The sequence below is a fragment of the Vidua chalybeata genome, chromosome 22 (assembly GCF_026979565.1).
Source record: "Vidua chalybeata isolate OUT-0048 chromosome 22, bVidCha1 merged haplotype, whole genome shotgun sequence".
NCBI lineage: Eukaryota > Metazoa > Chordata > Aves > Passeriformes > Viduidae > Vidua > Vidua chalybeata.
In genome coordinates this window covers 3,654,982-3,670,339 of record NC_071551.1, presented here as the reverse complement: position 1 = coordinate 3,670,339, position 15,358 = coordinate 3,654,982, and the positions used below count along the sequence as shown (strand labels likewise).

Here is a 15,358-nt window from a genome sequence, read left to right as displayed (position 1 = left end):
TTACCTAAGAAATAAATGAACTCCCCAGCAGAGAAGCAGTTGAATATCTCAATGCCCTCACACTCTCATGCCTAGGCAGCAACTGAAATCCAAGTGATTCTAAGCCAGATGTCCCACAAAGCTGATCTTGTTCTTAAGTCACCATTTGTGGTATGATCTCATTCAAAAATTCCAATGCAAACCAAAAGATGGCTTTGATGTCTTTTCATTCCCTCCAGAACAACACCTGAGGATAATCACAACACTGCTGGGAAAGGCACTAGAGAGATGGTATTTCTCCCAAAGAACTTCAAACCTACTTGAAGTCAATTAAACACTTCATGGAAGGAACTGAATGGACTGAACTTCCTGAAAGCTTGGCTTTTGAGGGCAGGCATCCAGCAACATGTCATGTGGTCCTTCATATAAGAGACTCTTACCCTACATCTAGGGCTGGTGCTGGTGCCTGGGTGCACCTTTTCTGTTCATGAGACAAATTCCTCTGGAAACAGCTGGATTAGAGCTGATGCACATGACCCAGCCCTTGGATGCTGTATACCTACACCAGTCCAGTCTCTCACAATTGCATTAGAAACACAAACTCAAGTAAAACAAATCAAAAAGTAATTTAGGCAAAGCTAGGGGGTGATTTAAAGTTTGAAGGCATCATGGATTCATGTCACGTGTGTCTCAGAAGCAATAAATCCTGCTTTGGGAAATGTCTGAGGAAAAAAACACTGCTAGGCTATAAAATTCCACCTCTGAGGACTATGAAACAACAGGCACAGAGCAAACATCCTTTCTGAGCATAATAGGAGTGTCAGAAATGATTGACAGCAGTGACAGTCTATCACAGGCTGCCGTGTCCCTGCCACAGCGCTGTGCACGGGGCTGGCTGCAGCAGAGGAATTGTTTATTCACTCCAACGCCAGGCGAGGGTGGGATGTGCCACGGGGAATCATTGCACCTTCTCTCTCTGCCTGCTTTTGTGCACCAGCATTATCTCAGCACACCTTTTCCTTCAGGCAGCACAATTCCCATTCTTGGAGCCATTCTTGGAGCTGGGCATGGACACGGTGGCTCAGGGAGGGAAGGTGATGCCAGGAATGTGCTGCACTCCTGGGACACAGCCCAGGAGCCATCTGGGCACAGAGCCCCAGCCCTCACCTGCAGGGAGGGCAATGCTGCTGTCCCAGAGCTCTCAGCCCAGCAGCCAGAGCTGTGTCCAGGGCTTTAGTGAGGAGGAAATCCTATCCAGGGCGTGGAAGGGATGGAGAGCACTGGGGTCAAGAGATCCTGCAGACTGTAATGACTTCCATTAAATCACTGTCTTCCCTGGGCTGAATTTGAGCTGGCAGCCCATTGCTGAGAGACTCCACACAGCTGATTACCTCTCCCTGCGTGCAGTTTAACGCTGCTGAGGAGGCTGATGGATCAGCAGCCCCTCAGGCAGCCCACACCACAGCTGCCAGCACCATCCTCCCACCAGTGCCACCTCATCTGCCACCCGTGCCATTTCTCTAGCCAGGAGGAGTGCAAAATATGCCCCATTTTCCATGGAGAAAACCCATTTGCATATGGGAGAAGAGAAGAATTTTTTCCCCCACTCAGCAGCTGTTCCTCCATGCTGTGTTTACCAAGAAGTGATCTCTAATTTCCCCTATAAAGCCACAGTCACTACTGTCACAGTAGCTTGTACATGACTACCACAAAACTGAGGCATTAAAATCAGTGAAAAGTGGAGTAAATTGAGAAAACAGATGGGCAAAAGAGGCTCTTCCAAGCAGCCAAGGGAGAAATAAATATGGCCTAATATATGTAGGGACTGGGCTGATGCTTAGGGGCACAGAGTGCACATTTTAACTATCAGAAAATCCAGCTGTGAAACCCCAGGCAGGCTCCCCAGTGCCTCTGTGCTGTGGTTCCTCTTCTCCACTCTGATGAGCATCCTTGTCCTTTGTGCTCCCAGTGACACCTTGCTGAGAGGGCAGGGACCTGCCCCTTCACAGGCACATGCACATGGGCCCCAGCACAGCCTCCTCTAAAAGCCCTCGCGGTGCTCTCCAGAGTGGAAATCTCTGTGTGTTGGTTCAGTGATTCATCCTAAGCCAAAAAAATGGCTCAAGATCAAAGTTAGATCCATGGTGGACCCGAAACCTTTGTTTCAGCAACATCTCCTTGGTGTGTGTCCAAGCAGAGTTCCAAAAATGCGTCCAATTTCTCTCCAAGCCAGAAGGGCAGCAGGCAGGAGGCATCACCCCCACATCACCCCTGCCTTTTCAAAGCAGATTAATAGTGGCAGAGAAGTGAGAAATGCCCATTAACTGTCCCCTCTGACCAGCCACTCCTGCTGGCTTAGCAGTCCAGCTGATTTCTAGCCAAAATATCAAGTTGGATGTTCTCTCCTCAGATTATCCACCAGTCAAAATCAGGTCCATGGCAAGAGAGGGGAGTCAAAGGGCCAAGCACAGGATTCCAGCTTATCCTTGTACAGAGCCTTGCACAATCAATCTTTCCATAAAATAACTAACAGGGAAGGGAAGGGAAGGGAAGGGAAGGGAAGGGAAGGGAAGGGAAGGGAAGGGAAGGGAAGGGAAGGGAAGGGAAGGGAAGGGAAGGGAAGGGAAGGGAAGGGAAGGGAAGGGAAGGGAAGGGAAGGGAAGGGAAGGGAAGGGAAGGGAAGGGAAGGGAAGGGAAGGGAAGGGAAGGGAAGGGAAGGGAAGGGAAGGGAAGGGAAGGGAAGGGAAGGGAAGGGAAGGGAAGGGAAGGGAAGGGAAGGGAAGGGAAGGGAAGGGAAGGGAAATAATTGCATTGGTGATATCTTTTCCTGCTGTGTGATTAGAGCCACAGGGCACTCTGCAGTCAGGGTTAGCACATATTTGTATTCACACACTGGCGGGGATATTCCTGCCAGACTCATGTTTCTTTCATTCCTCAGAGGATTTATTTTATTGAGGTTTTATTTAATTTTTTTTACTGGATGTTATCACCTGTTTACTTCCATCCTTCTACTCACCACTACCATTTCCCACCTTGTCATTCTTCCAACTTGAAAATCCCAGGCAAGAAAACATCCTGTCCTTTCTGGGAAGGGATCCAGGCACATCATGAGGATACAGGAGCACTTGACATTTCCCTATTGTTCTTAGCATTTCCTAATCAGTCTCTCTATCACAGGCACCAATTAATATGCATTCAGGACAGCTGATAAGTAGGAAAGCAATTCTTGGGTGCTAAAAATAGAATTCCTGCACAAGGGGATTATCAATAGATACCTTTTTGCCCCATATTTATTTTTATCTGCCTGTAAGCATCTGCCTGCCCTCATGCCAGACTCCCCAGAGGTATTCCAAATACCTGGAATTTGGACAGGGTTGGATGGGGCTTGGAGCAACCTGGTCTCTGGAAAGTGTCCCTGACCAGGGTAGGGGGGTGAAATGGGATGAGATTTAAGGTCCCTTTCAACCCAAACTTTCTGCCCAAAATTTCAAGCTGGATGTTCTCTCCTCAAATTATCCACCAGTCAAAATTAGGTCCATGCTAGGAGAGGGGAGTAAAAGGGCCAAGCTCTGGATTTCAGCTTATCTCTGTACAGAGCCTCACACTGGGAGGATTCCATGGATTTCCATGGATTCTGTGATTTTATTCCCACTGCAGGGGAATCTATGGAATCTATTCCCACTGTGGGAGCAGACCCAGAAGCACAGTGTAGCCCCTTGTGTTCCCTGTGACACTTCAACAGCATTAACTCTGGTGGTTTGGGGTAAATGGATGTGCCACAGTGAGATCTGCACCATCCTCACAGAAATGAAATCCTGAGCACAGCAGGAAGGGTTTGCTCCCTGTGCACTCCACAGCCTCCAAAGCCTGGACTGACTCCTCGTGCCAACACACAATATTAAAATACACGTGCTGTTAACAGCTGGGATCCCCAGGCCACTCCCCACCTGCAACAGGATCCCTGCCAGCCAGAGTAATCAGGACCAAAGGCTTTGAAAGTGAGAGAAGCAGATAAGATAAGATAATAAGATAAGATAACCACCAGAGTCCATGTGGGAGAACATGGAAGCAGAACAGGCCATCCCCAGTCCTGAAGAGCTCAGAAGATCTCAGGACAGCCTCAGCCCTCCTTTGCCTGATTTTAGGGCTTGCCAGAGGAGAAGGGAGAGGAGACCACCCCGTTTCAAAATACCCCTCTGACAGAAGCTGTCATTTTCCATCCAGGTTTTGCAAATAATGACCAAAACGGAATATAAAAAGATAAATATAATTAATATTTCAAAGGTTGCTTTTTGTAGGCTGAAGGAAAGACTGCAACACAGCAAAGCTACAGAGAAAGAGATTGTTTTGTTGAAGCAGCAAAGGCACAAAGAAACATCTGCACATCATTTCATGACTTTTAACTGGCATTTTACAGCTTGGCTAAACCAACAGCTCAGTTGTCTGGCACTTCTAAAACTGGCATTGAGCACAGATGTTTAGTGGACAGATGATTTTCTTTTGGTAGTGCTGATGCTGGATTCCCATCAATGGGCTTATTGCTGTATTCCCATCAATGGGTACATTGCTGCATTTTCTCCTGAAATTAAGAGCCATTTTCAACCCTGAATCTGTGACTCAGCCCCAGCACAAGCTGCACACTCTGTGCACTGAGATGTTCTTCCCACAGCTGCAGATTTCAGAAGCCAAAATCAGTTTTAAAGAATCAGAAATTAATGCTCTCCCCTGCTAAAACTGCATGTAAAAATGACATATTCCCCCAGATCTGTGTAATGTGCCTTCCTCACATCCTAACACACGTGTGTGTATTGATTTCCTACCTGTGCATCCATCAGGAGGTGCCTCATCAGCCTCATGGCACTTTTCAGAGATTCCTTCTCACTGGGCAAAAAGGCATCTTCATCCTCGTCCAGGGTTTTTGACTTGCTGACGATGAAGTGGGAGATCTGGTCATTCAGGGAATGCAGCGATTCAACAGCTGTGCAGACAGAGGGGAAAGCAAGAAACAGGAATGAAACCGTGCTGGAGGAAGCCAACAACATTTTTTCAGTTTGAGACGAGTGTGATTTGCTCTGGAAAAGTGTAGCTGGAAATAATTGATCCCCATTACTTCCCCTGGACTCTCCTGAGAGGACCAGCAAAGGCATTGTACACACACGGGGAGGAGGCCTGAGCAGCCTGGTCCTGCTCGTGGCAGGGTGGTTGGGAATGAGGCTGTATTGAGGGACACTTCCAACCCAGATCATTCCAGGATTCTATGATTACATTTCTAATCTCAAGTAACAAGTCATGGCTAAAGTGAAAACAAGAAAAAAAATAGTCAGTCTATTGAATCCCAGCCCAGAGACCTGTTCCCTCTGATGTGCAGGGAACCAGAACTCCAGACAACACAAAGGAGAGAAGCTGGAAAAATTGGCTTTTCATTAGCTAGAGTAGGAGTGAGTCAGACCAACAACTAAAATATTGCTAATTTTCTTTCTTTGAGATTATTGGTATTTGAATCACTGTTAATCTTTTAAATTCTCCTTCGTGGGCTCAAACCCCAGGTATTATATGTGAGATTCTGCTCCCAGTCAGAAATCACCACCTCCACAGCTCCCAGAAATCCCCCAGCAATTTCACACACTTTATGTAGCTGCAATTTATATATGAACCAATGGTCACATTTATTTCCACCCAATGAAAAGCTCTGAACTTTTACAGATTTGAAAAATCTGCGCTGCGATTTGCTTCTCAACCATGGCGAGTTTGGAGGTTTCATTTTTACTGCCGGCTCATTAAATAAATGAGGTCCAAATAATTCTTCAGTGCATTTTCTTTGTGCTGGTGGCTCAGGCAGTGGAGCCCTTTGATAAGCTCAGAGTAACACATCACTGTCACCCCCTGAACGTGCTGCACATCCTGGCTTGCTCAGGCTGTTTATGAATAAAGCAATGTGTTATTTAGGACTCTCTGACAAACTGATCTTAAGAACACGAGGCAATTGAAATATACTCGACCCAGTTCTGTCTAAAGAAGATCTTCCCACAAAATTGGACGTAGTAAAGATTAGCCAGAAACCACTCATTGAGGAGCAAATCTTCCCCAGACAAAAGGGCCATAACAAATCACAGTTGTGTCTCCAAAATGCAGGAGGGAAAGAGCAGGATCCTCCTTACTGAGAGGGTTTATTTTTCATTAAAATAATAAAACAAAATCTGTGCCTGGAAATGCCTTGGTGAGGGGACTGGGAGGATTCCCAGCACTCAGGGTGTTCCTGCACCTCCTGCTAAGAGAAAAGGGCTTTGAGGCTCACTGTGATGGAGGGTCCATTTTAAACCACACCATAAATCATAGAATCATACAGTGAATCATGGAATGGTTTGGATTGGAGGGGATCCTAAAAATCATCTCATCCCACCCCCTGCCATGGACAGGGACACCTTCCACTGTCCCAGGCTGCTCCAAGCCCCGTCCAGCCTGGCCTTGGGCACTGCCAGGGACCCAGGGGCAGCCACAGCTGCTCTGGGCACCCTGTGCCAGGGCCAATGGTGACAATTGTACTGCTGGGCTCACGTGCACCCCACGCGTGTGTCACAGCCCAGCCTCATCTTGTGAGCCAAACTCCTCCTGCTCGTGGGGCCGGGCCCGTGGAGGCTCCCAGGGCGATGTCTGAGCAGGACACGGGCCTGGGGAGCAGCGTGGCACAAAGGGGGGCCACGTGCAGCCGAACTCCTCCATTGCCAAATCGTTTTGTAATCATGTGTCCTCACACCAAGCAACACTTGTGAGCTGCAGGTTCTCCATGCAGGAGAGCAGCAGGCACAGGGCTGCGCACAGGCAGCAGCAGTTTGGTTTTCTTATCACTGCTAGGCCGAGCTAGCATCTCTATCAGACACGTCAGGCCTGAAAGCCATCTCCCCAGCACTAATGCACCAGTATTGATTCATCCCATCCTTTCTGACCGATGAGGAATTGAGGACAGATCATTTTTTTCCTGCTCTGAAATTTTGGCTGGAGCCCTGAGTCCACATCTGCTTTCAGTAATACAAATGTACACCAGAGTTCTCATCGAGCTGATGGCTCCCTTCCAGATTTACATAGACTGTGACCAGAAACTGGTACATGGAGAACTTCTCCCAGGCTTTCTGATTTTAAAGTAATTCAAAACAAACTAAATTATATTATCCTAAATTATCCCAACCTCCTCATCTGAAGCTACAGCTCTCCATTCTCCAATATTTCTTTTTCTCTTTGGGAAGTTTAGCACTGCTGGAGCACTATGTGGCACATGAAGCTCAGGGGGGCAAATGCTTCTCTCATTTGTAATTCTTTATGTTAGAGAGATTCCAGAGGAATCAGAAAAATATTTTCCAGTAAGAATGTGGGGAAATCAGATCAGTATTGACTTGAACCGATTTTTAGAGGGATCTGCCACAGTGCTGTATTTATACGCTGCTTAACAAAACAAATCTTTTCCCATGAACACAGTGGAAACTGTATTGGAAAATAAAATCCTCTGAGTCTTCCTCATGAAAGCAAAACAGGCATTTCCAAACCTCCAGCCTACACACACAGTGAAAACAAAGCTGAAAAGACCAAACCATTCCTGACACTATTTTTCTGGAAGTCCTGTATCAGTCTGCAACACAGCTTCCAAAGGGCCCTTCTTATAAGCAGAAGAAATTTGATACTTCTCATTTAAATCAAGAGAAACTTCCTGCCTTTTGCACTAAAAATATAAAGGGCAAAGACAATGAGGCAAACCCTTCATCTCTCACAACGTTATGGCTCAGACATTTCTGCTGAACAACACTTCCACTAACCCAGACAGTTCTTCATGAAAACATCAAATTCTTCTTAAAAGAAAAAAATATGAACCTCACATAGAAACACAGGTATGTCCAGTGGAGATTAAAAGATACTTCTTGGTCCCCTAAAATGAAAAGAAAAAGAGAAAAAAATGAAGCCTGCACCTTTCCCTTGCCATGTCATTCCCCTTGGCTCGAGGTTGGTAACACATCAGTAACACTGCAAGCGAGAAAACGAGCTAAATAAAAGTTACAGCTGTCAAAGTCCTGTCAGCATCCCAGCTTTTCCCATTCCAATTTCATCATTTCCTCACTGCGAGGATCAATTTCAAGAGGTGAAGGAACCATAACAATCCTTCTTTAGCTCTTTGGTGTAACCCCAAAAAGAGATCAAATAAACTCTTAAGGGGGCAGGGGTTCTGCCTGCTGCTGTCAGAGAGGATGTGCTGTGCTGAGGTGCTCAGGTGAGGACAATTTGCAACCCCCAGAAGCAAGAACAGGTCGACAAAGTTGGTTTTCAGCAGGGCAGAATCACCAGAGCCTGAAGGACGTGCAGGGGAAAAAGGAAATTGCTTTCTGTCGGAGACGAGGGAAAAATTATACTTGCGCCAAAAACTCATTCAAGGAAGAGGCTGAAGCAATAAAGTTGTTCCAGGAGACCCCATTTTATACACTCCAGCTACTGCCCAGATGAGCACAAAATAAAATAAAGCATAGATTATATATCCTGAGATCTACTGACAAAAGCCAGCAGAGTCTAAAATTAATTCTCGGCAGCAGGAGTGAGTAAATGAAAGAGGACGGACACGATAATAATTCTATCAAGGGAGGCTGCATAAAGATTCCTGGGCTGACTCTGCCACATGAAATAGAGAAGATGTTTGAGTCTGACTTTGGTGTGAGTGGTCAGCTCTCGCCCCTGGGGATCTGCTCCCGTGGAGAGAGAAGTCAGAAATCCTCACTGTGTGGATGGATCCTTTGAAAACCCATCCCAAGGGAGCAGCGTTCACTGCTCTGGGCTGCCGGGGAAACCTCGCTGCCTGAGGAGGCCCTGGGAGCCTCACAGGGCTGGGATGTGTGTGGGCAAACTGTGCAATTCATTAGTGTTCAGTGTTACCAAAGAGCTCCTTGAGCAACAGCCAACAACAGGGGTTGTTTTTGCAGTGAGGAAAAGAAAATACTCTGAGCACTACAGGGCTCCCCATCTCAGCTCTCCCGGTGTTTTTGCAGGGCCCCTCCAGAGACAGACTCAGGGCTCAGACATGAGGGGCTCCAGAGTTCCAAATGCCTTCCAGCATCTCCCACTGGAATCATGGAATGGTTTGGGTTGGAAGAGGTCTCACAGATCATCCCATTCTACCCCTCCTGCCATGGGCAGGGACATCTCCCACAGGTTGCTCCAACCTGGCCTTGGACACTTCCAGGGATCCAGGGGCAGCCACAGCTTCTCTGGGCCCCCTGTGCCAGGGCCTGCCCACCCTCCCAGCCAGGAATTCCTTCCCAATATCCCATCTCCCCTCTGGCACTCCCTGCATTCCACTGGCATTCCCAGTGGAAGCCATTCCCTGTGTCCTGTCCCTCCATCCCTTGTCCCAAGTCCCTCTCCAGCTCTCCTGCAGCCCCTTTAGGTACTGAAGGGGCTCTAAGCTCCCCCCAGAGCTTTCTTTTCTCCAGACTGGACAACCCCAATTGAATTGTTGGATTTCTATTTTTCCCAGTTGAAGCCCCTTTTTGAAGAGTTAAGTAAAACTGATTTGCTCAGGTGATTGACTAAATTTCTTGAACTCTTTTTTAGTTGACAAATGATAACCTTCTGTGTGACTTCAGCCCCATGAATAATGATGGATGCTCTCATTCCCTCGAAGGAGGTGAGAGGGGAAGGTTCCCCCCCTGATGCCAGGGCAACCCACAGGTTTGGGGCATCGAAAGCATGGAGAGACAGACTGCACAAGGATCAGCAGTGTGTTCTGCTTTCTCTAAACCACAGCCAGTTCTCAAATACCCCCTCATCCCCACCTGCAAAAACTTCTACCTGCACAGGTTTGGGGAGAAATTAAGAATGTGCCTGTGAAAGCTCAATATCTTGCCTTTGGAACCAAAAAATAACCAGCCCTGCAGCCCAGGAAATTCAAGGCAGTTTGGGTTATGGCATGTAGCCAGCACAATGTGTAAAAATAAGATATTTATTCAGCTAAATTATAAATAAAGCCCAATGTTATTATGTTATTGAGGTTGTTTTTTGCTGTGTCCAAAAAAAGGACATACAAGACATGCAGCAGTTAATTTTTGCCAGATTAATGATTCTGATTAGGAAGCCTTTCCTGCTGTAGCATTTGCTAATTGCATTTGGACAGATCAATTAATTTATTCACTTAGCAGTAGAAGAAACCTCCCTTTGTAAAAGCCAAGCTCATGAAATCACAGAGTCATGGAATCATGGAAGCATGGAATCCTCAAGGCTGGAAAAGGCCCCCAAGATCATCAAGCCCAACCTTCACCCAGATACCCCTGTGCCCACTGACCCACATCACAAAATGCCACCTCTGCCCGGTTTTTGAACACTTTTACGGATGCTGACTCCACCACTTCCCTGGGGAGCCTCTTCCAATGCTTTCCACCCCTACAGTGAAGAAACTTTTCCTAATATCCAACCTGTTCCCCTCTCTGGAGCCATTCTTGCACTGCTTCAGCACCTCTCAGATGAGAAGCTGATCTGCAAAGCTGCAACATGCACGGGCATCAGGATCACAAGGCAGAAGCTCTGAGCAAACAGAGCCCATTTTCCTCTACCCAGGCTGTCCTGCATCTTTGCAGCTGGAGAATCCACCCTGAGCCATCTGCCCCATCCACTGCTCGTGCCAGACGCTGTTGACAGGCACAGCCTCACAGAAACACTGGGGAGATCTCAATCTGAACCACTCCAGAAATATTTTCTCCTGTTATTCCTAAGAAGAGACCTACAGCTTTTTTTCTTCCTTTGTGGCCTTTAACTTGTTTCAAAGGAGGCATTCAATGAGCCCCCTCCTAGGAATAATTTACCACACCATTAAGTGAAGAAAAAAAAAAAAATCTGGTGTCTGCATTAGGGGCTCAATCACCTTTCAAGAAACACTGCAAATAACCCATTACAGTAATTACTGACGAGCGGGTCTCTCTGGGTTCTAAATGGTTGGTGTGTAACTGGCAAAGAGCTGCATTCAGAGCTTCCCAGATGCAAAAGAAAGCCATCAGACCAGTAAATGGCACTAGAGTTCCAGAGGAAAACATGCCCTGCAATAAAGGTGGTCATTTTTTCAGCTTATTAGTTTCTCTTTACAAACCCGACCTTTTTGGAAATGAAAATAACATCAAGTGGAGCTCTGCAGGGTGGTAGCAGCTTTTTAATAATCAAAATTTTTCATTGACATCTCTTTTATGGTGCAGAAGCTTCTTTCAAAATTGGACTTTAAACCACTTCAATAAAAATGTCAATTTTGCATTGTTTTGGTATGTTTTGAATCTAGGAACAGAGAAATATATTTTGTAATTTGTCCTTACACTCCCTCTCCATTTAAAAACCTCATATTTGAGCAGAAAAGGGATGGGAGTTCCAGTTCTGTCTGCAAGGACAGATGTCCATATTCTCCTTGGAGAACCCCCCTGTTGCTAAAAAAATTCCTGTTGATGTATCCAAGATATATCTGAACTGAGTAGGGAAAGAAGAGCTGTTGTATTTTGCTGTGTCTTTCTGAGCTTTTTAAAATCATCCCTCTGGAAAGGGCTTTTCTTCTTTGCCTCAGTTTCTTCAGCTCTAAGTCACAGCTAATGATAGTAGTGAGATGAAGTTCACTAGAATTTGGCCAAAATTTTAAAAATTAAAAGGCTCGGTGTTTCCTCTCACTAATACAGTGCCAGGGCAATTTAGAAAATAAACAGTATTTTGCTCTTTGGGTAAAATCTCACTAGAGCTACGAGAACATCATCCAGGTGAAGAAGTGATCCCACCCCTAAAAACTCATTTATTCACCCCAGCTGTATGAGTTAAACTACTAAACATTACAATCAAAAAAATACTACTCACTCTAGGGAAAAAAAAAATCCAAATTCATATAAATTGCCATGTTATGCTTATGATTATGATGGGAAAATGGAGTTGGAGCAGAGGCTGAAGCAGCTGGGATGGGGTCCTGCTGCTCTGGGCAGTGCCTTGAGCTGAGAGATCCCACGACTCCACCAGCAAACCAGATCCAAACTTCATGGCTGGGCTGTTGTTGTTTGCAGAAATATTCAAGATGCTGAATTCTCCAGAGAGCTGCAAACTGCCAGGCCAGGAACAATGTCAAACCTTGAGAAATGTGGCAGGCGTGGCGCCAAACCAGCAAATCCAGCTCCTGCAAGAGAAACTCCATTCCAACTTGCCAAGAACCAAAACAACCTTTCCAAAGGCAGACACGGCACAGCGACACCCGGCCTCGCAGCTGCTGCTTGCTCCTTGCTGTTGGGTAATCATTTCTTTGTCACCTCCACGGCTGATGGTGCGACTGTCGTGTTCCAGAAACAATAGCTGCTTTATTTAGGAAGAGAACAACAGAAATTCCTGCCAGCAGCAGGAGCAGACATGCAGCTGCTGCGAGCTGGCTCTGGAGGAGCGATGCCCATCATGAACAGTCTTGGATGGGGTATAGGACCAAATGAGCTCCAGGGTCTTGGGTGGGTCAGCTAAACCCTCAACACATCAGTTCCCATCTGCAAACACACATCCTGCAGCCTGTGGAAACATCACACACCACAGAGGAGAGATGCCACCACCAGTAAGGGACTTGTCTGGCTTTTCCCCAGCTACAAACTGGGAGCTGTTCTGCTTTAACAAGCAGCTCCTGGTGCAAACAAGATGCTTCATCTCCCTCGTGTCGAAGGTGAAAGAAAACCCTTCCTAAAGGTAATTTAACAATCACTGGCTTTTCTGGGGTTTGAATGAACTGAAAGCATTAGAAGACAACTGAGCTGGGTTTGTTTCCCACCAAAGTTTCTTCAGTTTCTTCCCATACAGAAGAGACTGAAGTTTTATGTGTTGTTTTGAGTGTTGAAAAACCAATTGATATTGTCTTGGGAATCTGCTCAGGTTGCAATAATGAGAGAGGGTCACCAGAAATCCTGAAAGGAGCTTAAAAAACAAGATGTAAAAATCAAACACGCTGTGTCTGTTCGCTTCAGCTCCTGAGATCTTTGTTTCACCCTTAGGATGGCACTTCTTTCAACCAGAAATGTTAGAAACAAAAGGAAAACCAAACCAAACAAAAAAGCACCAGATTTGTCATATCAAAAAAAAAGTCAGTGATGCTGAGACTTCAATAAAGTCATGAAAACTGGCAACCTGCAAATCTCTCCCTGCATGTGCCTGTATTTGTTCATAGATAAAAGAAGGGATGGAGAATACTGTTAAAGCAAGTATTTAAATTTCCTTGGGAGCTGCCTTGAGCAGCTCTGCTGCTTAAAACCTTGGATGTGACACTAACAAAACGCTGGGCTTAGCAATTCTATCTTAGGAAAAACCCCTTTATTGGCAGAGCATTAGAAAAAGCTGAAATTCAAACAGTGGAAACACAGGTTGATAAACCTCGGCTGAGTACAGCGGATCAGAGGGTCAAGTTTTATCAAGCACTCACACAAACCCAGCTGTCTCAGGGAGCCTGGGAGGGGGATTTAGTTCCTGCTGCAGATAAAGGTGATGCTGAGGACCACACCAGATGCTCCATCTGCATTGACCCTGCTGGCAGAGCCACCGAGCAGCTTCTGACTGATAATTGTTTTATTCCCACATTTCCTTCTCATCCATTCCCATTCATCCACAGGATCAGCATCAATTCCTTTAGAAGACTGAGAAATTCACACCTGTTTTTATGCATCTAAACCATGGGATGATGTCACCTATGGACGTGCAATACCCTGGATATTTTGGATTAGTTGCAATTTGTGCAATTTTGTGGTTCCAGTGTCCATTACTGCTTGATTTTGACTTGTATCATTGCAGCCAATATCCACAACCCTATTCATGTGGAATAAAAATAACTATCTAGAAAATAAAGATAAAATGAGACTATATTCAGCATTTAATAACCCTGACATGCTTATATCTTTGGAGCAAAATCTTTACATTCACACTCTTCAGTGTGTCATTTATTTTTATGGGCCCTGAAATGAATAATCTCCTCCTAAAATAAAGCAGGCTTTTTCAGACCAGTGTTAGAACTTGTTATTTCTGTAAACTACATCTATAAAATGCAGCAGAAGAGTATTTTTTTCCTAACCAATATTATCCTGTGATCAGTTTTTTCTGTATCCACAGCTTCAGACTTAACATTCCCTGTAAGTAAGAACAAGTCATGGAAGCAGCAGGTTTAGAAGTTGTGCCAGGGAATAACAGGAAAAATTTCTTCACATAAAGGGTGCTCAGGCACTGGAATAGGCTGTCCAGGAAAGTGGTGGAATCATCATCCCTGGAAATATTCAATGTGGATGTGGCACTTGGGGAGGTGCCCACACAGGAAATGTGTCAAACTCTTCTGCCTTGGTTTTCTTTTCATTGAAAAATGCACAAGTTTTTAAGGGCCTGTCAATGGGAAGGTTTCCTTTAGAAAACATGTAAGTCCTAATGATGCTTAAGCACATCCTCCTCCAGTGTTAGGGATAGCATTTGAACAGGACTCAGTGGGCACTTCCCATTTCTTTTCAGTCATGTTGCTTTCATTCTACTTGAGCATGATCATTTGTCAAAATTATGACATTTTCAGCCAAAAAACAAACAAACAAACAAAAAACCCACAACAAGTAGGAAATTCAGTAGTAACTACAGAGTATTCAAATGTTGGCCTCAGTTGGAATAATTATTTCTCATCTCTTAGGTTTTCTAGATGTTCCTGTGAAGGTGCTTTGAGCTCTGTTGTATCCAATGGGATGTGCAGTGGGGAGGCAGCACCTCCTCACTTTCTATGTGTAGGAAAGCCTCATGTGACACTAAGTGGATTTTTCTTCCTGATGACCAGGGGCAAATAATTTGTTTCTAAATTTCCCTACCTGCAGAAAACAATGTCTTCTTTGTTTTGGGTTCCCTGGATTTGTGATTTAGCTTTGAACCTTGACTTCATGGCCGAGTGACTTCATATCTAAATTACTCACTCTGCATTTGTAAACTTTGCTTGTGGCATTCATTTCAGGAATTTGAAAGCAGTGAAAATCCCCAATATCCCTGTAGACAGGGATAACATATATTGCATTGACCTCCTTTCCTCACTTTCATCTGCAGCCTTTGCAGCAGGATTGTTTGGCAAAGCAATGAAATTAATAAAGGACGAGAGGAGTAACTGTCACCAGTGTGGGAACAGTTAGACAAGAAATGTGCAGCGTTGTGCAGGCAGCACTTGGGAGGGCTGGGATTTTCCAGCAGTTGTGTCCCTGTGCCAAGTCCAAGTGAGGAGATCAGACTGGAGCCAGGCACAGGGAGAGATGAGATCACTGCAGTGCCCGGCAGGAGCGAGGCAGGTGGAATCACAGCAGCAGCAGAGCAGGAGATATTTAAAAGCCTCCCTCTTCTCTGTGACATGGACTATTAG

General features: G+C 45.5%; 1 protein-coding gene across 3 annotated transcripts in view; it reads right to left on the bottom strand.

The window, feature by feature from the left end:
* The window catches only part of KAZN (kazrin, periplakin interacting protein), a 205,260-nt gene that overhangs the window by 150,349 nt on the left and 39,553 nt on the right, over positions 1 to 15,358 (bottom strand). For 2 of the 3 annotated variants that reach the window (XM_053962952.1, XM_053962954.1), the window contains exon 2: positions 4,800 to 4,957. In XM_053962952.1, the coding sequence (XP_053818927.1) occupies positions 4,800 to 4,957 (158 nt within the window). Of the gene's footprint in view, positions 1 to 4,799; positions 4,958 to 15,358 lie in introns of those variants that run through there. The other variant, XM_053962956.1, reaches the window with a different exon arrangement.